The sequence below is a fragment of the Cygnus olor genome, chromosome 7 (genome assembly GCF_009769625.2).
Source record: "Cygnus olor isolate bCygOlo1 chromosome 7, bCygOlo1.pri.v2, whole genome shotgun sequence".
Taxonomy (NCBI): Eukaryota; Metazoa; Chordata; class Aves; order Anseriformes; family Anatidae; genus Cygnus; species Cygnus olor.
The window spans coordinates 18,605,570-18,625,250 of NC_049175.1; the positions used below are offsets into that span (position 1 = coordinate 18,605,570).

The 19,681-nt window shown below is 41.5% G+C and overlaps 3 protein-coding genes across 4 annotated transcripts; 2 read left to right on the forward strand and 1 right to left on the reverse strand.

Moving 5' to 3' along the window:
* The first annotated feature begins 473 nt into the window (after positions 1-473).
* On the forward strand, positions 474-4,637 carry LOC121072922 (beta-microseminoprotein-like). Its single transcript, XM_040563224.1, has 4 exons — positions 474-610; positions 2,540-2,648; positions 3,323-3,428; positions 4,155-4,637. Exons 1-4 carry the CDS (start codon positions 608-610, stop codon positions 4,282-4,284), a joined length of 348 nt encoding a protein of 115 aa, XP_040419158.1. The 5' UTR covers positions 474-607; the 3' UTR covers positions 4,285-4,637.
* Positions 4,638-7,408: 2,771 nt separating this feature from the next.
* On the reverse strand, positions 7,409-12,937 carry ELOB (elongin B). 2 transcript variants are annotated; one of them, XM_040563221.1, is made up of 2 exons: positions 12,837-12,937; positions 7,409-9,615 (listed from the first exon to the last, which is right to left on the reverse strand). In XM_040563221.1, exon 2 carries the CDS (start codon positions 9,527-9,529, stop codon positions 9,164-9,166), a length of 366 nt encoding a protein of 121 aa, XP_040419155.1. In that variant the 5' UTR covers positions 9,530-9,615; positions 12,837-12,937; the 3' UTR covers positions 7,409-9,163. The 2 variants fall into 2 exon arrangements, with proteins under 2 accessions (XP_040419155.1, XP_040419156.1); XM_040563222.1 differs by having other exon boundaries at positions 7,409-9,597; positions 12,837-12,929.
* A 1,126-nt stretch (positions 12,938-14,063) lies between these two features.
* LOC121072924 (beta-microseminoprotein-like) lies at positions 14,064-16,615 on the forward strand. Its single transcript, XM_040563226.1, has 4 exons — positions 14,064-14,131; positions 14,253-14,340; positions 15,013-15,115; positions 16,227-16,615. The coding sequence occupies exons 1-4, from the start codon at positions 14,129-14,131 to the stop codon at positions 16,354-16,356; spliced, it is 324 nt and encodes a 107-aa protein (XP_040419160.1). The 5' UTR covers positions 14,064-14,128; the 3' UTR covers positions 16,357-16,615.
* Positions 16,616-19,681: the final 3,066 nt, after the last annotated feature.

Sequence of the window (19,681 nt, forward strand, 5' to 3'; positions counted from 1 at the left end):
TCAGCACTTGGGTCTTCTAAATGATGGAAAACTAAATACTGAAGAAAATAGTCATCTAGCACCCGTTTTTAAGGGCTCACAGATGCCAGCGACTCTTCACAGAAAACCATCTTTCCACATAACCCTTCCAACCACCACTCCTTTTCCACAAGAGCCTTCCTTCACCTGATGAACAAGAAAGATGAAAAATTGTTCAAAATTTGTCTCTTAAAATCTAGATGGTTCAAATTAAGCATACAAATCTTGGTGTGAGCAACAACCACAACCACACAGTCCCTAATGTTTTTTTCAGTGCATTAAATATTCCTCTCAGGCTTGAAATTCCTTCTGAAGTACCTCCCATAGCTCCCTTCTAAATGCGGAGTGGAACAAAAGCCACACCTATTTCTTCAGTGCCTTTCAGAACCAAACCTTCCTGTGTGTAATTGGCTCATTTTAATAATCTTCACTGCATGAGGTCATTTTGCAGAAAACTCATTGGAGTTATTCATGTATGTTCAGTTTGCTCAAGAACTGGTATCAGAAGTTTCTGCTCTATATAAGTTCGTGGACAAGATGAACTTCCTTCAGGCTGGCTCCTTACTGGAAACCTCATAATTCTACGAGAATGGTGAGTCCTTCCATCTTATGTTGTAAATGACGATGATATATTGCTACAGGTTTTAAAAGAGGTTCTGCTGGGTTTTTCTGAGTACTCAGAATTCTAAGTAACTCAGAGAAAGTAGAAACTGTGTTTTAAGAACAAAAGTCAGACAGATAAGGACAGGCAGGTAAGAACCCTGGGTAAAAGATTCCAGGATTTACAAGGAAGATGTCATCTAATAGGACTCCAGTTGAAGGTTTTTATTATAACATTCTGTTTTCGATTCTTATAATGTTTGGATGTAATCACTTTTCTGGCAGAAAGCAACTGTTTTGCCTCAACCTAGCACTGGCCTTCATTTTCATGAAAAGTTTGGGTAACATACAAGTGTTTAGTTAAACTCAAAAAATGTTATCTTTATTTTTAGTCATTTTTCAGCTCAAATATATTTGAATTCTCCCTACAAAAAATAACTCCTCTCAGTAAGTACTAGAATCTTGTTTTCTTCTTTGAAGAAATCAAAATATTTGAGTGAGTTATGCTTAAAATCTTGATCCAACACCTACTGCTTAGTATGACTGCTCCCAGCTCTATCGTGTACTCATAGGCCTAGCACACTGATTCATCCAACTAGTACCATTCCTGCAGGGTTCTGCAAATCTGTACCAAAATACTGCTTTCTGGGGCCAGACCATAAATGACATCTACATCATCATCTTTCAGCTTATTTTTCTTTGTAATTGTTTCCTGTTTCAAGACTATCTGATCCCTTCCATGACAGAGCTTGGTCTACAGGGAAAGCTAGATATAAGTACAGATTATGAACGCAGAGGACATGTTAATATCTTGTACTTGACTTGCTTAAGGTGACCAGAAGCTCATACCTATACGTCACTGCAAATGTTATGGAAACAATGATCGCAAGATTTGCATGATTTAAATAACTATTGTCTTTGTGGATTTCCTGTTCTCCAAAGAAATCCCTTGTTTTCAGTGCTCCGATTGGTTTATTTTCTTTAACTTGTCCCTCCACCTGTTAAACAAGCTGGTGATTTTTAACCTCATCTCTGCAAAATTAAATGCTTGTTTATCCCTCCTTCCATCTCTAAGGTAAGAGTTCTTTTTCTAAGAAGTCATCAGTTCTACTCTGTCTGACAGAGAGCAAGAGAGACGTTGTTTATTTCTTGTCTATCTTTCCTCTCTTACCAACATTTTAAACTCATCACAGATAATTCCATCCCAGCACTTATTTCTCTCATGTCCTCACTGAAAGCCATTCAAACATTTCAACCTAACATTGAAGGATGAGGTACTAGGTGGGGAATTTAAGCTAAACTTTGTCAACAGATTTTCTGAAAGTTTATAGAATATAGAATTATCTAGGTTGGAAGGGATGCTTGCAGATCATTTAGTCTAAACTCCTGCTTAAAACAGGGCCAAATCTTGAAGGTTTAACTTTGACTAAAGTTCTTCAGCTTATTCCTTCAATATTAGGTTGAAACATCCACTCAGTTCTTCGGACCCCAGTGAAGAAGGTTTTTGGTGTTTTTGCTTTTGTTTTTTTAAAACAACTATGCAGTTAGTGGCAGAGACAGTTGGTGACCAATCCTATGGAGAAAATAATGACAAGAAAAATGAACGTGGATGGGGAAGGAGTAAAATACAGTCCCTGTTCAGGTTACTTTCACAGACAGTGTCTGGATCTACCAATCCTGTATCAGGCAGTGCCTGATTTTAACACCTTGGAAACACAGACTCTTTCTTCTCAAATGATGCTCTGCTTCTTCTATATGGCTTGGTATTCCTGACTGTATGTTAAAGTGTATAAAATGCAAAAGACAATTAAATTTTGGTTCAAAACCACAATATATTTTCCTATTTCTAACAATAGCATTTATCATCAGGAAGTTTTAATATATACTTAAGTATTCACAATAATTCTGCTTTCTTGTTCAGAAAACCTTCTTGGCCTGCCTTCTTGTTCTTTCTGCTAGCGTGGCAGTGTCCAATGCTGCTTGTTACTTTCAACCATTGAAGCCAGTGAATCCTGGTGATGAGATCAAAGGTGAGAAGTCAATTGTCCTCAACTTGACACACACTACCACAAGTACTGCCTGATTTGATTTATCCAGTCGGCACATTTCATCGCAATTCAGAAATAATTGGAAAGAGTGGAGAGGAACCACTGTGAAGTGGGGAAAATGGAGCATGGAGAGTAATGGATTTATAATACGCTATAAAAGAAAAGCTTGTCTAAGAAGCATGACGGAGGCCAAATTACACATGGATTTTGTCTAGGGAAGTAGCATAGGCTTAGGTTATTTACCTGTATGAAGTCATACTTTTTTTTCCTATGAGTGCTGCTACAGGAAAATAAGTGTTCAAAAGCAGTATGCAATTAGTTGGACACACTATTGCGGTTTAGCCTAGCAGGCAGCTAAACATCACACAGCTGTTCACTCCCTTTCTGGGATGGGGGAGAAGAACCAGGGGAAAAAATTGTAAAAGCTCATGGGTTGAGATAAAGAAAGTTTGATAAGTTTTGAAAGTTTGTTGTTCTGTTGAGAACAACAAGGAACAGAGCAGATGAGGATATCCTTTTCCATGCCACTACTATAGTAGTAGTCCCGCTACGTTAATGAAAAAAGCCAGCAGATTTCCTATATGGTTTGTGCAGGCAATAGCAATGTTAGTGCAAGGTGTCTGACACTAACAGATACTTGTGTACTACATTTTCAGGCTGCTATGACTCAAAGGGAGAGCTGCATGAATTTGGTTCCGAGTGGAAGACTGCGGACTGCCTTGAGTGCTCCTGTTCCAGGGGTGGAATCGGCTGCTGCTCCACGTGAGTTCAGAGCAGCAGTGGGGTTTCATCTGCTGCCACAGCACAGCACAAAGCACTTCCCTTCACACAGGGGTCCCTGAGAAATCACCATGACTCTTCTCTCACGCCTTTGATATCACAAAGTAATGCATTAACCCAACACCATCACTAAGCATGCAAGAAGTTCCTCTAAAAAACAAAACTCATGTTTAAAAAATAATCCTTGTTTAAAAAAAAAAGAAAAAAAGAGTGATTTTTTCTTGGGGCTAAAGTTTCAGGTAAGAAACTGATTCATGAGGGAACATTTAGCTGCTTAAGAATTTTCTACTGCTGCTAATCCAGATCTTTCCCAAGCCACGCATTGCTCCTCCTTTCTCTCTGAGGAACAGCCTGGGATACACTGGCTTGCCTGTAGTTTTTACTGTAGTGACACCTAACCACTCATGCAATTCTTGTTCCATATCATAGCTAAATAGAAAAGGCAATGATATTGTTGATATTGGAGCAACAAATAAACACAAACATCCCTTGGTCAAAAATCAGATCAGTAAGCTACAACTCTCTCTTCATCCTGTTTAAGCAGCAGGGTAAGTCACCTTTGATCTGGGAGCTTCACATGAGCTCCTTTTTCTGCCCCTAAACACTGCCTCAGTATAGTGTCTTCATATTAGAAGTGCATAGATACAATCTCAAATGGAAGCTGTTTTTTTTCTAGGTCTCATCACCTCTTTCTTTTTCCAATGACAGCTATTCAACACCAGTTGATTATGATGAAGAGAAATGTGTAAGCATTTTCAACAAGGAGACCTGCACTTATGAAGTAGTGGAGAAAAACGATCACTCAAAGACATGCCCGGTATACGGGATGGTGGGCTAACACAAAAGAGTGCTGGATTTGGGCTTTTTTTTTTTTTTTTTTTTTTCATTTCAAGGCTTCTTTCTCACAAATTCAAAAACACTGAAAAATGCAGCCATCAAGTGAAATCTACTCAAAAACTTCCTAAGTGATAAAATTGAGTATGTAAGCACAAAAGATTTCCTCAGTTTCTCTGCCTTCCTCTTCTCCATGCAGTTAGAATTTATACCTTCCTTGACATCTGAAATTAAAGCTGACTTTAAGTATCATCAGTAGCTGCTAATTTTAGTTCTTCTCCCTTCAAACTTCAATGTCAAGGAGTATGTTATCTTCACACAGCTGTATCTTAAAGCTAAAAATAAAATCAGATGAAGCACCAAACATTCATGTGACTTTTTTTTTTTGAGGAAGAAAACCTAAAGAATTAACAGTCAAAAAAATATGGGAAAGCAATGAAAAGCAGCTTAGAAGTCTTTCTGAACACTTTTCTAGGACAATGTCTCATATGACGATCATTTATCCTACTTGGCTCCCTGAAGCCTGCCCAACCTATGGGCTTTAAGATCCAACACCTACCCAGTATTGTATGTCTACAACACAGCAAACCCAGTCCTCAGCCAAGGGTCTGATTAATCTTTAGAAGATTCAGCTTGAGCCCCATCCACAGTAGGAACCAGTCTTCTTACCAGGTTTGTCCTTGCAGTATGAAGTGGCCTTTACCTCAAACTTCAGCTCACTAATTGCTTTAATTGTGCAAGTGCAGGCTACTGGTTTCCTGCCTGCCTGCCTTACTCCAGCACCCAGATTTTGTTTTCCAACAGTCTGGGCTCCAACTCACTGTGCTGGATGGCTAGCCCCAGCCCCTTCAGCACCTGCCAAGGATACTGAAGTTGGGCCAGAACTATTTCAGAACCGCACCCGCACTCTTACACGTGCAATCACAATTCAGCTACCACAAACCACATGCTTGTGTTTCTCAGGGAAACTTTGGCCAATAGTGTGACTGCAAGCAGTGATACCAGCTTCCCTTTTCTGTTTCTGCTTCCCACTCTCTCAACTGCTTGGAAAGCTCGGAACTTCCCATCCACAAAATAATCTGTCAGCATTCAGTTGCATTGCTTGGAAGACACTAGCCCCAATAGCATGAGAGTCATGAGCCAGTTTACCTCCCTTTGTTCACCTGTGCTAAGAGAAAGCATATTTGAAGGCATCTTCTAATGACACAGTGTCCAGTACAGACCCCAACACTTTAGGTTTGAGTCTGGAGGACTCAGAAATGGATACTAAAAAAACTACTGCACCATGGATATTGTAGGGTTGTTCTTTGTAGTTTCATCCAGAGGAGATGACACAGGAAAGGTAGCAGCATGGACGTCTTTCTGTCTGCAAGAGACTTCCAGATTCAGTTGTAAGGCATGTCCATAGAGAACATCAAGTTTCTAGTAAGCTGTGACCAAAGATTTGATTTCCTTTTTAATGCTAATGACTTATGTACCCAAACTCCAGAAAAGCCAGCCTTACCAGTACTCCTACTGGATTCAAACCAATTTAACCATATTTTAAACACACTCAAGCACTTTTCTCTAGCATCTGACAATTGTTGTTTTATGTGGATCTACCCTGTCTACTATGCAAAAATAACAAAGATTCACATCTAAACCAAAGTATCTCCAGGGAGCTGTCTGTTCTCCTCTTGTCTGCTCAAAGCTTCAGCATGGGAAAGGATAATGTTACCTATCACATCTAGTTTCAGAACACCAGAAGCACAGCAGAAATTTGGCTGCCTTCTGTAGCAAGGAACCTAGCTGTGGTAGGATGACAAAACCTTCCAAACCGAGAGCAGAGAGCATAAAACCTCTGCTCCTCCTTCTGCCAAGTAATGTTTTTGTCTTATAATTTCTCTACTTCAATGCACACAGCTACAGTCCCCTACAAAGAATACATTCCCAGTCCCAGTCTTCAAGCTTTAGGTGATAACACCACTAGCTCCATGTAGAGTAAAGGAAACATTTGCATAAGAGTTTCCCATTATCCTGACATGTAAAAAGTTTAAAAGAGACTCTGCAGAACCTTGAGAGTCCAAGCACAGCCCCAGGCAGAGTGAAGAGACTACGTGCTCTCTTCTACACCCATTACTATCTCCCTACCTGGAAGAATGCAACACTTCCACTAGCCTTACTAGAAAAAGAAATGAAATTTCAGGTGGCTGATCCTGATCCCTCTAATCCCAGTAATTCTTTCTGAGGTAAGACTTTTAAATACCAATAGATGTTCTTGCCCTAAAACTGAAATATTATGCTTACCCTACCAATATGTTTGAACATAACAGAACACATAAGCCATAATCTGATGGAAATTTTCCAATTAAGGAGTGTTAATCACTTAAATCCTATTTGTTTTTACACCCATTTGTGTGTTGTTCCCATTAAGATTTTTACAAGCCTTAAAAATAAAATCCAATTTAAACAGTCATAAATAAGGAATGCACATATCTTATTTACATTACAAGCTAGAAATTTCCGGCTCATATTCTGCTTTGTGCTGCTTTTTTAAGATATTGTTAAGCATGTTCACTTTGGTTTTAATTAATGCTTCTGTTGGTATGCAGGAAAGTTTGCCTTGGCACCTTCTGAAAGCCTGAAAGTTTGTTCAAATCTATTGTTGTGTTCATGTTTCACTAAGCCAAGCTGTGGTTTATTTTAGGGCAAACTAATGGGCTTTATAATAGTAATTTATATGAAACTCCAGAACACAAGTCATATGACCAATCTAAAACACTCAGTAAGACTGAGTTACTTTAACATTTATCCCCCACATCCAAAGTCTTCAACATTTCATTTCTTACAGCATGTAGTTCTCAGCAACTATCATGGTTTTTTACACATCATGATTGCAGCGCTCTTGCATAATCATTACTTCAGGTAGATCTCCATTATAGAGCACTGATGAACTGCAGTCCTTTACCACCATGAAATCAGCCTCCAAGAACAGCCTCTTATTTTTCCCTCTCTATAAGTCCAGAGAGGTCTCCCATTTCTATCCTAGCCCGCCAAAGACAAGACAAATCTACCAAAGCAAGCAGTTTTGTTTTACTGATAAATATAGTGGCTCAGAAATCCTTTAGATATCTGAATTCAGATGGGATTATTTGACCTCTTAAAGGCTTCTTTTTTTCCCGTTCCATCTCAGTTGTTTCTTCCCTTTTCTAGTATTCAGCTGTGTAAGGCAGGCTATTGAACAAGTTAATTCAAAGCAGTATTAGTATTATTCCCTAATATTAACAGAAAATGATAAAAAGTTAAAGAAGAGATCAGTTCTGTAAGATTGCGTTCTGAAAGGAACATTTGTGAGCATAACACCTAGAATTCCATTATCTAGTTTGGCTACATTGCTTGCATCAGGCCTATGTTTTTACAATATAGTCTCTTTCTATCAGTCAATATTTCTCATTAACATCTTCCCTCACTCCCTTCTGAGTATTAATTGGAAGTGAGGGACTCTTCCAACCCTCTTCAGTAGAAAGGGGTTAAAAACTTAGAACAACCAAAATTGTATCACAAATCAAGAGCATCAAGCCAGTGCCACTTTGCTTGGTGCTGCTCACTGGGAGCCAAGGACTTCAGAGGGTACCTAACTTTTCCAGCAAGTGTTGTGGGAAGTATCAACAACTTCGCAGAGTAGATTGTGCTAGCTACAGCCCAGCTACATTAGTACAGCTGTTTATGTACAAAGGTGACAGATCTGGAACTTTATTTTTGTTCTCTGCTAAAAAACAGCAAGTCACTAGATGGCATCCTAGTTCTGCAGCAGTGCTCCTGTATTGGAAGGAAAGGCTGGACAAACCAGATGTACAGATAGCATGAAAACTTAGATCCTGATGCTCCTGGCAGACTGGAGCTTTTTCATTTGTTCTAGTGAGGTTCAAGAATGCAAGCATCTTTTTAGAAGTATTCTTAATCTATTAATAAGGGGAAAAAACTCCAAGGAGCTGTCATGGACAGGACTGAGTAGCTTTAAGTTTTTGGACTCTGATAGACTGGCCTACTTAAATTATCCTTGGTAGAGGAGAAAGAAAGCTCAATAATAACACTACAAAGTTTTATTCAGGGAATAGATATATTAGCATCTCTAATTGTTACCAGAGGAAAAAAAAAAAGACTAAAGAGTTTGATGGGACTGATCCCACGCTTTAAAGCATGTGGTGACAGACTTCCTTCTTGCAGGCCTCTTATCAAGAGCTGCAGTTTTAGTATATTCATTTCTGACTGTACTGTCCTTTTTTAAGCTCTGTTGGAAAAAAAAAAAAAAACACCTTTGTGCAGTCCTTGCCAGTGACCAAGCTCAATGTCAGATTTAGAAGTTTCTTGCGCATTGTATTAGTGCAATGTCCCTTAACTTGAAAGGACACAAGCTCCATTTTCTAAGCTCACCTCTGCTCAGGTCTTACTCTTGCTTGCAGCAAAATCGTTAGAAGTTTATTCTGCAGCCCTTTCTCCCAAGATTTCCAGCTAAACTCCTCAGAAGCACTATTTTGAGGAGCCAAAATGAAGACTGATAGATCTGCTTGTCTACCAAGTTAGTCTGGGCAGCACTTCTTTCCCCAGAGCCAGAACCTCAGAACTGGTAAGGCCATGGGGATTGGCTGGAAGGAACACAAGTGGCAGAACATACCACTTACAATTCAGGAGGCATACATGCCATCAGCTGCTGCCATCCGAGAAAAGCCTCTCAGGAAACAGTTCTGTGGGTTGCCTGGGCACTACAGCACATTGACATCATGTAATTGAATTGCAATGCTTTATTATTCAGGTAGACAACTTTGGAAGGGTGTGGATAGGAGCAGAATACATAGACAACACCAGCTTCCTATCTGGAAGAGGCAGAACAGAAGATTATGGTTTTAACGCAAGGCTTGCTCACTGGAGCTGCTACCAGAGTCTTGTGACTTCACAACATCAGGTAGCTCTGAGGTGCTTGAGAAGGGGTCAATGCGCAGTGGCTCAAAGGAGCCACTACCAGGTCTGAATAAAGCTAAGCCCACTGTGGCAGGAATATGAGGACGGCAGTTTTGGCTGCTTAAGCCACAGTCTAGCAAAGTTCTGTCATCATCATCCAGCAGCTGGTCATCTTTGTAGAGCCTCTGCTCCTCCGGTGGCCTCTTCAGTATTCCCTCCACCACCTTTTTCAACTCATGCACAGTTGTTGTCTCTTTGGCCTCAGTGAAGATTGTCGTCTTGTGACGTCGAATCATCAGGTAGACATCCATCACTGCCCAGGGGCTTCCTGCAGTCCTCTGTCACTGGGAAGCAGGTCTCAGTCCTCTTAGCAGGAAACCTGTATTTTCAGGAATAACTGAAGTCAAGACAGAACTGTCATTAGGTGATTAGACCCACTGGGGAAGGGTGGGTGGGGTGGGGGGTGAGGGGAATAGTCTACAGGAAGCTGCTCTGCTAGACAGACTGAGATCCTCATCGTCAGAACTATGGAGTACAAGTACAGCAAGCTCAATGACTTCTGTATTTCTACCTAGGTATCATCTAGTAGAGAGCTAGTACACTGTTAATGAGAATTTGTATTGCTTCAGCTTCTTTCCTGAAAGGATTTAATTCCTAAATCATTTGGGGCCACCCGCATCTACCCAAGATCCTAGGCACATGCAACACACAGAAGATGGAACATGTGAGGATGCAAGCACACAAAGCAGTTGGGCTTTGTTCCTAGTCAGTCAAGAAACCGAAACATCCCTGGTTCTTCCATACGCTTGGTAAGTGTAGGAAAGCTGACATACTGAAATAAGTACTGAAATGTTGGAAGTTCTCAACATAAGGGATAGTGTTACAGTATTACAGCTTCCTGCTCCAGCATCAGGAAGTCAGTTATCAGGTCTCATTGCCTAGCATCAGCGAGAAGAGGGAAGAAGTTTAGAAGTAACTTTTCTCCCCCAGCATTAAGATTAGAGATCCATGCCTGAGTCAGGAGCAGTCTGGGAAGGGAAATTATGTCTGGTAACATTAGAGAAAGATTAGAGAAAGAAGGAGTTCCTCAAAGTCCAGCCATTTTAGTACTTTATGGCAGTGCCAGTACACAGTCCCTTGTCACATGTGGAACAAGTCACACCCAAGAGGCTTAAAGACTCTCTTCAGTCAAGGACATCTGCCCAGAGCTGCCATTACTGGTTCACACAGAGTTTAGGACCAGTTGCATCTAATCCCATTGACACCAGGCCCTACTTCCAGCTCCCTGTCAAAGCAGCCACATTTCAAGGGTATGGGCTGCTCTTGTCTTTGGGATGATTTATACAATCTGAAGGGAAACCAGAGTATGGCTCTCCCCACTGGAGCCCCCTGGAAGGGGTGTGATACACTCCTCTGTATGAAGGCAAGCAGTGGTCAGATACCTACAGGCTACAATGCTGAATAGGCAGAGCTCTTGTTCACTAGGTCAGAGAGAGGTGGGTGGGTGGGAAATTTAAGCTTGTTTTTCTCTTCCTTTTGCACTTTGATATCACTGGCACAAACAAGCTTTCCATGACAAACCAAGGCTAGAGTTAATCCCTTGTATGGTCATACAGGCTAGATTACACCAAAGATAGTAACAGATGCAATAAAAGCAACTCCATTCCTCCAGTAGTTTCTTCCTATCCAACAGGGAACCAGATGTTTATTCCAGTCAGCATCCAACCCTAAGCAGTGACCCATAGGTACTGTCATCTAAGCATTGCCAATAACCATAATGCCACATAACACCAACTTGCAGACATGCACATGTGCCTGTTCCAGCTGGAGTTCCCTGGGCTTTGCAGTGCATTCTGCAGGAGAGGGGGAGAAAAGAGCCACAAGTACAGCAAAACCAACAAAATAAGAGGGAGCTGCTCTGGACTCAGACTCAAGGTTTATGTGCGGGCCAATTCCTGCTGAAGGCAAGCAGAACCTTGGGATCTACACACATTTGTGGACTGAGGCCTAAATTCTCCCCTTCCCAAGGCCAGAACTGAAGGAAGGAAAAAAGCCAAGTTTACCTCTCTTCAACAAAGTGGAGTTATTACATTATATTTATGTTATCTTGCTGATCAGTTTAAAGAGTCAGGCCTGTTGCAAGAACAGCAATTAGAAAACTCAATTCTTGTTTCAAACAGCATTTGGACACACAGGCATGCTGGACAAAATGGAGTATGCTCATAGGCTAAACAACTGGAAGTAACTCAAAAAAAAAAACCACAACACAGTGCTCCACACATACACAGAAACCTCCTCTATCTGCCCCAGACTAATAGAGTTACAAACTAACAGGGAGAGAAAGGTAGAGGGGAGAGAAAGGTAGAGCTAGAGAAATGTTCATTTTAAATTTCCTTAGGGACAGGATTTGGGCAGCATACACATGCATAACCTGAAAGCATCAGGAAGTCAATCCTGAATCCTTGCTGCAGAGGGAAGATAGCACCACCTGCCACAAGGGATGGTCACACCAGTGCTACTGCACTCAGATAAACAGCGGAATACATTCTCATAGACAAGAGGAGGAGCAGTCCTCAGCTGGGCAAGCTAAACTAAGCCATCCCTTAACGGAGGGACCCACAGAGGACACAGTACTACAGCCCTGAGAGGCACTGTTCACTCATATCTACACAATAGAGAACCCTTTCTGCTCCTTCATTACCTACTTGACCTGGAAAACCTTATTTGCCTCAAGAGAAGATTTCTGAGCAGGTCAGCACAACATTGACAGAGAAACAGGTTCAGCCTCTACTCTGTTACAAATCCCATAAACAACTCTCTCAAAGTTACAGTCTTTTAAAAGCATTTGGTTTCTTCATTCTCAAGTCTACAATCAAAGTGGCCTTCAGCTGCCGCCCCCACCCCCCCCCCCCCCCCACCCCCCCCCCCCCCCCCCCCCCCTTTTTTTTAAGGAAAAAAAGCACAGAGCATACTTTAAATATACACATAGGGTTAAGACAGTAGTGCTGCCAGGCTCTTCTGGCAGCAATAGCTTCGATCACACTGCACTTGCCTACCAGAGAAACAACAGGAGTAATAAAACAGTCATTAACATCGTTACTTCTTTTCAAGAAATAAAAAAGTGAGCTTATTATTTTAAGGGAATCATTTAGAATACACCATGCCCTTTGAGTCAAAAGTTACTTATCACATGTCCTTGCAACTATACTATTATTACAGATACTATACACCTTAACAATAACCCATCAAGAAACAGTACAAGATTAAGAGTTACATCAGGGACAGGCCAGAAGTTTGAATATGATCCCATGTTTAAGGGTTTAATAGCATAAGAGAAACTGCAGTTTCACTTGATTTCCTCTAAGTGCCAAGGTCATTTTGAACAAATCATTCTTTTCAGACTGAAGTTCATTCATTAAGGATTACAAGGGAACTTTTTCCTTGAGGCACTTCATTAGATACCACAACTGTTTCCTAAAGCAGAACCACAGAGTGTAAACTACCACAATCACAAGGTTAACACAAAAAAATATCAGCTGCACTACAAGATCAGAAGCAAACTACTATAACAGCTCTAAAGCTTCTTGCTAAGTACACAAAAACAAGCAAACAACTTACGTAAACCAAATCCTCTGTCGCAGCAAGCAGCAGCCGCTTTCCCCACAATCATTCCTTTCCTCTAGACCACTCCAGAGAGGGCACGTGCTCTGCCACTGTGCCTTTTATCCCCAAACCCATTCCAGGGCAGCTTTGCTTCCTTCATTTGTCAATCAGTCGAAGCTGATGAGTAACCAAGGTGTCTAATCAAGGAAAGGCTTGCTGAAAGACCCATGCTAATAGAATTATTTCAACTCATTATGCTGGGAATCCTCTGATAACTTTTAAAACTTGTTATGCCTGTGCTGCAGCTCAGCAAAGCAGTGGATTCCTACAGTCCCTGACACAGCTGCAGACAGTCTGGGATCTGTGCAAGTTTTCCTGGTTGATTTTGAGATGCAGCCTCATATACTGTGTATTGCAACAGTCTAATTGTGGAAGCCCTGGACACCTGTGGTAAAATGTCCTCATGATCTCCAGAAATAACGCTGTAAGATCCTAGCTGTTTCAGAGGCAGGGAATGCGTAAGGTAAAAGAAAACTGGAACTTTTGCTTCCTTTGCCTTCCCCAGTCCTTAGAATCACTATTGTTGCTGTCAGGAATCCATGAGTAACCAGCATCCTGACTGTTACATTCAGTTCTGGACCAAGGCAATGCACACACAGCTCATCTCACTTTTGCTGACAAAAAGGTGCTATCTGTTCACGGTGATCTGTCTCTGCCTCCTCAGCCTGGCTTTGCGTCAGCAACTGAGAGATACAATACTCTACAGCTAGGCCCTGCAGCTCACTAAGTATGGACAAAATAATGTGTCACATGTAAAATAACTGAAATTATAATAAATCAGTCTGAGAACAGCAGCCACGTCTCCACACCACTGCACTGTATGAATGACCTGTTCTACACCCGGGTTGATCTCCTTGCAGCAGGTCAGGCGAACAATAGTGTGCGGCTGCCTTGCTTCACATGTGCCCTTTCCCCACTGTTTCTTGATAGCCTGCCAGCTCTGAAGGCATAACTTTTGGGGGGTCAAATTCTTCCCCTGACATCAGTGTGGATGTGGAGTAACTAGTGTATCTGCTGGAGTTTCTTAAGATTTACGCCGGCACAGTGGAGATCAAGATGCCGACGTACATCATTGCAGGCTTTTTGAGGTGACACCTTCTGATCGATGGTAAGAACAGGTTAGAGTGTCCACTGGCACCCCGGGTACTCACATTTACATCACCTCCCTTTGCACTGACCATTGTTTCCTTACTGTATATAAATAGACAGCTGCCCCTTATTTGAGGATTTGAGCAGTCCACGCAAGTATGGTAAGTCAGCAGCTTATATTCTCTCTCTATATATGTTTGTGTGTGTGTGTGTGTGTATGTACAGTGGATGTATTTTTCAAAACCACCTAGTTTTAAAGAAAGCTTCCCGTTTCTTTTGTAGAAATTCTTGCTGGTCTTCTGCTTGATCCTTCTCTTCTCAGGGACTCTGTGTGATGCTCGCTGTTACTTTAGACCATCCAGCAAATACGGTAATGGCAAAAATACCTGACAACCCTGAAGCAGAGATTGAAAGCCTAATTATGTTAGAAATGTTGGAATAGTATAACACATTCTGTGTTGAAGAATGATCTGAACAGCTACACACTCAGGTACCAACCCATCTGGAAGCATCTCTGGACAGAGAGACACTATCTGATGGATAGCTGAAATTCTTGCCGAAATGGCAAAAAATATGTACTTTCAAGCAGCGTTGACTAACTTGAGTGGTACCTGGCACTAAAATCAAAGCAAAAACTATACAACTGGTGTTTAAATTCAGTTTAGCAGAACAAGTTGAAACCTAATAAAAGTTGTGGAGGGAGGGAGGAAGGAGAAATTACAGTCTAGACTTGTATGTTGAGCATGAGAAAGGGCAGAAAGATCCTACCATAGCCATCAGCTAAAGCATTTCGCTAGCAGAATAGTGCTCCTCTAGTATGTGATCGCTACCACTTTATCATGACATGTCATACACTCACACACTACAGAAGCAAAGACATGGTATCCTTTCCGTAGAGCACTGTGTCACGTTCTTCCCTGATGTGACTCTATGGAAATCAGCAATTTGATTGCCAGTCCACAAACATGAGACTGTGGTTTATGTCTATTAATACATGTTCATACTGAATTACTGACAATTATTTTCTGCTGTGTGCATGTAGGGTGCCTTTCAAACAGAAACCTTTATGTTTTTGGTGCGGTGTGGAAGACTGAAGATTGTTACCAATGCAGGTGTAAGATGAATGCAATGATTTGCTGCAGCTTGTAAGTTCCCCTAAATTACTTTTTGGGTTTACTTATTCAGGAATTGGTTGAAATTTTCAGACTTAAAGAGCCTCAGTGACAGCATGCACTGGAATTTCATACTCACTTCAGCAAAATTCCTCTTCCTGTTTCTCAGCTCTAAATATGACCAAGCAGAATTATTTGCCAACCACACAGACCTTTTCTGGGATATCACCTGGTCCTTCTTTTGATTCTGACACTGGGGTCATGGGTGTATGACAACTGGATGTATGATTCCCTCTATCCTCATTTTTCTTCCTCCTTGTCTTCAGCAGCTTGTTTATAGATACCTAAATGCCCCATAACACAAATACATATGGACTCCTGAAACTGTGCTCCAGACCAGTGCCTGCCTGCAAGCATTTAATCAGGCCAGTGCTGCTCCACACCCTTCCCTGTGCTGCTACGAGCTCATCTTTCCTGCTTAGCACAACAGGACACACGTGCTCTGCTCTGATCATTTGGTTTCTAAATCTTCTTGTGTGTTCCCATCTCATGGATAGCAGGTGGCACATCAAGGACAGATGTCTTCCTGAGTATAATAGGGTGGACTGATTATGTCCCCAGAAGGCTAAAAAACTTTTTGGGGTGAAGGATAAAGAGTCCCATACAGGGTCTATGAGGAAGGATACAACTTGAGGAACCTGTGGTGGGGAATATTTCTGGCTTTTCTCAGCCGTAAGACAAGGGGAGGTACCTCATCTGGGAGGTATTCATGCTAGGGTGATTCAGCACTCTTTAAATGGTTTGTTCTTAACGATAACAACAAAAAAGCCTTAGTTTGAATGGGAACGACAGAATTAATCCCCACTTTGTCTCTATGCAAGAATTTATACCAATCCCTAACAGAATGACCAGTGAGAAATGTATTTGAACTTGAAGACACAAGTAAATCATTTCATCTGTGACCAAACATGATCAGGGCTCTGTATTTCTCTTACTATAATCCCTAGTGCTTACACTAATGGAATCTACAAGCCAAACCAAGCCATAATGTATCTTCCCCAGATCGGCTGTGGATCAATAAGCACACATATCTCAGTCCATACCTTAACTTCTTATTTTTCTCTTTGCCTTTTTCAAATGACAGAGTTGTAATCCCCAAGAACTATGACAGGGCAAACTGCGTTGGTCTGTTCCACAAGAAAAGCTGTTCAATCAAAGTAGTGAAGAAGACAAACCCTGACATAAGCTGCAAAGTCTACAATGGAGTTGGTTAAGTCCATGTGATGTGTTTCTCCTCTTCTGCATGTCCCTGGAAGTTGAATATGTTCTGGATCGCTCATTTAGAGGAAATCAGCAAAGCAACATGGTTTCAGGAGGAATGGGTTCACCTCATGCCTTTCACAACTCTAATTACGGCACGTCTGTCTCATTTCTGACACTAGGGGGTTTGTCTTATTATATACACATTTGTAACAAATCTTTACCATACGTAATTTTGTGACTTTATTCCTGTTGGGATCCAGAGTTAAATAAATTTCCACATACACCATATTACTTCTTTTCCTTCCAAGTAGTTACTGAGTGGTCTTGCTGAAAACAGAAGAATTCATGGTGTCTATAAAAACATGATTGCAAAGCTAATTATTGATTTAGAAATCATCTAGCAATTAGAGTAACAGATATTACACAAAGCTGCTAGACAAACAGATTCATTATGCTATTACACCCATTGACATTTCTCCCAAGGACTTGTACACTAGAACAGGATAAAACAAAGCAGAAAACAGCCCTTTGAAAGCCTCCCCCAGCCTGGTGCCTTCTGTAGGTCAATCCATTAGTGCAGATGTACAAGGGAACATATTTTTCAGGAGATAACTGGTGTATTACAAAAATGGCAAGCTCATTCCTGGGAGTCCAACCTATTGCAAAGAAATGCCATATAAATAGCTCTGTAGCCTTCCATACTGGTGTTGAATTTCCTGCAATAATCTTGTTTGGACCAAAGTCCAGTGACAAACAACCCTGTGAAAGCTGTTTGTATAGAAAACCCAGACTATAAAATATGTTTCGAGAGTAGACTTTAGGCGCTACACTGTGCCTGGTACAAAGTCCATGAGAGAGGTTTATATAAAAATATCCTATAAAACATATTTATACAATATAAAAAGCAATTATAACAAGAGCACTGTACAACTTTAAAGGCCCAGATAAATAATTTGAGTGAGTTTATTTAACAGTGACATCATGGGTGTTCTCTTCATGTCCTTTCTTCTATCTTGCTGAAGTGTATTACAAAGAAATATTTCAGCTGATGGGAACACCAACATATTTTTCATAACCATTGTGATCTATTTTTAAGTGCAGTGCACATACTAAGGAAAACAGCTTACCAGTTTTTAGAAGAAAATCCATCCATGGCTCCATCTACTACCAGAAAGTCATTAAGGTGATTTGAGAAAGTAAGTAAAATGAAAAATACAATTGTAGCTCCCTAAATCTGTGGCCCTCAGGATTAGCAGCTCCTTCAGACAGTATCTCCCAGTGCCTTTTTGGGAGTAAGGGAGTGCCTAGCCTAGCCCCAGGGAGTGCCGTAGCCTAGCCCCAGATTTGTTGCCCATTGTCTCTTCTGTGCTAACAGTCTGTGGGAAATCAGGTTCACTAGCTCCCACTGTTGAAGGAGGGGTATGAACAAAGTGGAGAAGGATGAAAATGATTAAAATATCAATTCTTCCTGAGAGAGAGAGAGATTCTGACAAAGCCAAGCAACCAAAACCAAACTTCTTCAAACTTCCTACAAGGATGCAATGTAGATCTGTTAAGCTTAGCATATAGATGGACTATGGTGCATTTTTTTCCATAATACTTTTGTTATCAAGTAGCCCATCCTATTCTTTTTGGACACTGTTTGCTCCCTGTTTAACAATGCCAGAGAGAGCAGGACTCCAGATGATGGACCACAATTAGATTTCCTAAATGTACTGTAGGAGAATTGGCCTCTGAAATTCCAGGCTCAGAAGAGAGAAAGGCAGAGCCTCAGGGCTCCATCCATGAAGGCTGATATGGCTGGAAGCCTGACACAAGAATGTTGGAGGAGACCCTCGAAACATCCAAGGTGCAGTCATAGTCCCAGTGCTATGTCAATCCCCTTTCCTCCAGGGAAACAGTTTACTGTACCCAGTGAATGTTTCTTGGTAGAGACTTTGCTATCACCATAACCTCTTGCAGAAATGAGTTATCTGGCCATCACAAAGAGGACTACTTCCCATGCACCTCCCTTGAAACAGGTTGTCTCTGTGGAGTCCAACTGTCTTAAATAAAAATAAAATAAAATAAAATAAAAATAAAACACCTGTAGAGAAAAGAATTTGGTTCCCAAGTGCCTTCCCATAACAGGAGCACGTGCTGTGGACAGCAAATGGGCCCACGTGTTCTTATCACTCTGTGGGTAGGAGGACAGGCCTACGCTATGCCAGCCGCAGTTTTACTCCATTTCCTATCAACTGTAAACAGAGGTTGGTCCATTGGTTGCTAGAGTCAATGTAAACCAACTGATAGGAACAGAAACAGCCAGTCTGACCAGCCCGTGGCTTGCAGTAGCTGGACCTACCACCCTCCCGTGCTGCTTTGCAGCAGCAAGTATCCTGGATAAAAAGGAATTTCCATGCTTGGGCACCCTCTTACAAGTACTGCTTGTGCATTTGCCAAAAGCCTTAGCAGGCCAGGATCCGCGCAGACACTCTCCGCAAATAACAGCTCAGTGGTCCCCATCGTACAGTGCCAGATAGGACTCTAGTGCAGCCCCATTTACCTCACCAAAAATGGCCAGAACCTTGATACATCAGTTCATCCCCAAAATCTGTCAAGAAAGACCCTGATGCCGTAGAAAAATATCCATAGTCAGGTCATTTCCTGATCCCTGGGCTGCATAGGCCTGAGCTGCCTTTCAGGAAGAGTGCTGCAGCTGTTCTTCATTGCTTGTAAGAAGAGAGCAAATGTTAATTTGCTGGTTGGAGGCTCTGCCCAAAGGTCTGAACTGAGAGGATAAATGTGACACAGTGTGTCTTTAACTGTTCAGGAGGTGTGGAGATAGCACTGGCAGACCACTTTCACAAGCTGAAGGGGACAGGAAGAACAGCGCCATAAATCAAAATATTCCCCAGGAAAAGTACTGTCTGTTTCCTGGTGGTTTCCCTCCCCTTTCTTTAATGCTTTGAACAGCAGAACAAATAAACATACGATAAATAAATTAAGGAAGGAACAGAAGTGAACAGGCCAGCTAAATAAATCATTTCTGCTTTTCTGTCTCCAGTAAGATAGGAAGCCTCTACTTCGTAAGGAGCTGGCAAGAGGCTGAGGATCTGCATGGGCTGCTGCCTTCTCAGCTGGAAGCACAGGCTTCATGTCCCCTTCCCTAGTAAGATCAGAAAGGTCATCTCCACCTGAGGGGTCTGGGTAAAAGGGAAATGCTGTTTAAAGCTAACTGGTAAATAAAGCTCCTGAAAAAGAGGCTGGGAAGAATAAGTAACACGAAATAAGCAACCTAGGCATGCACTGAAGAAAGGAGCACTAAGGACCACCCTCTAGCTTATACCACTCATC

Bases quoted from the DNA above. Each gene is read 5' to 3' on its own strand.
- ELOB (XM_040563221.1), bottom strand. From the start codon at position 9,529: ATGGATGTCTACCTGATGATTCGACGTCACAAGACGACAATCTTCACT.
- LOC121072922 (XM_040563224.1), top strand. The intron at 2,649-3,322 runs GTGAGAAGTCAA...CTACATTTTCAG, and splicing joins TCCTGGTGATGAGATCAAAG to GCTGCTATGACTCAAAGGGA. The intron at 3,429-4,154 runs GTGAGTTCAGAG...TTCCAATGACAG, and splicing joins GGAATCGGCTGCTGCTCCAC to CTATTCAACACCAGTTGATT.
- LOC121072924 (XM_040563226.1), top strand. The intron at 14,341-15,012 runs GTAATGGCAAAA...GTGTGCATGTAG, and splicing joins TAGACCATCCAGCAAATACG to GGTGCCTTTCAAACAGAAAC. The intron at 15,116-16,226 runs GTAAGTTCCCCT...TTCAAATGACAG, and splicing joins GCAATGATTTGCTGCAGCTT to AGTTGTAATCCCCAAGAACT.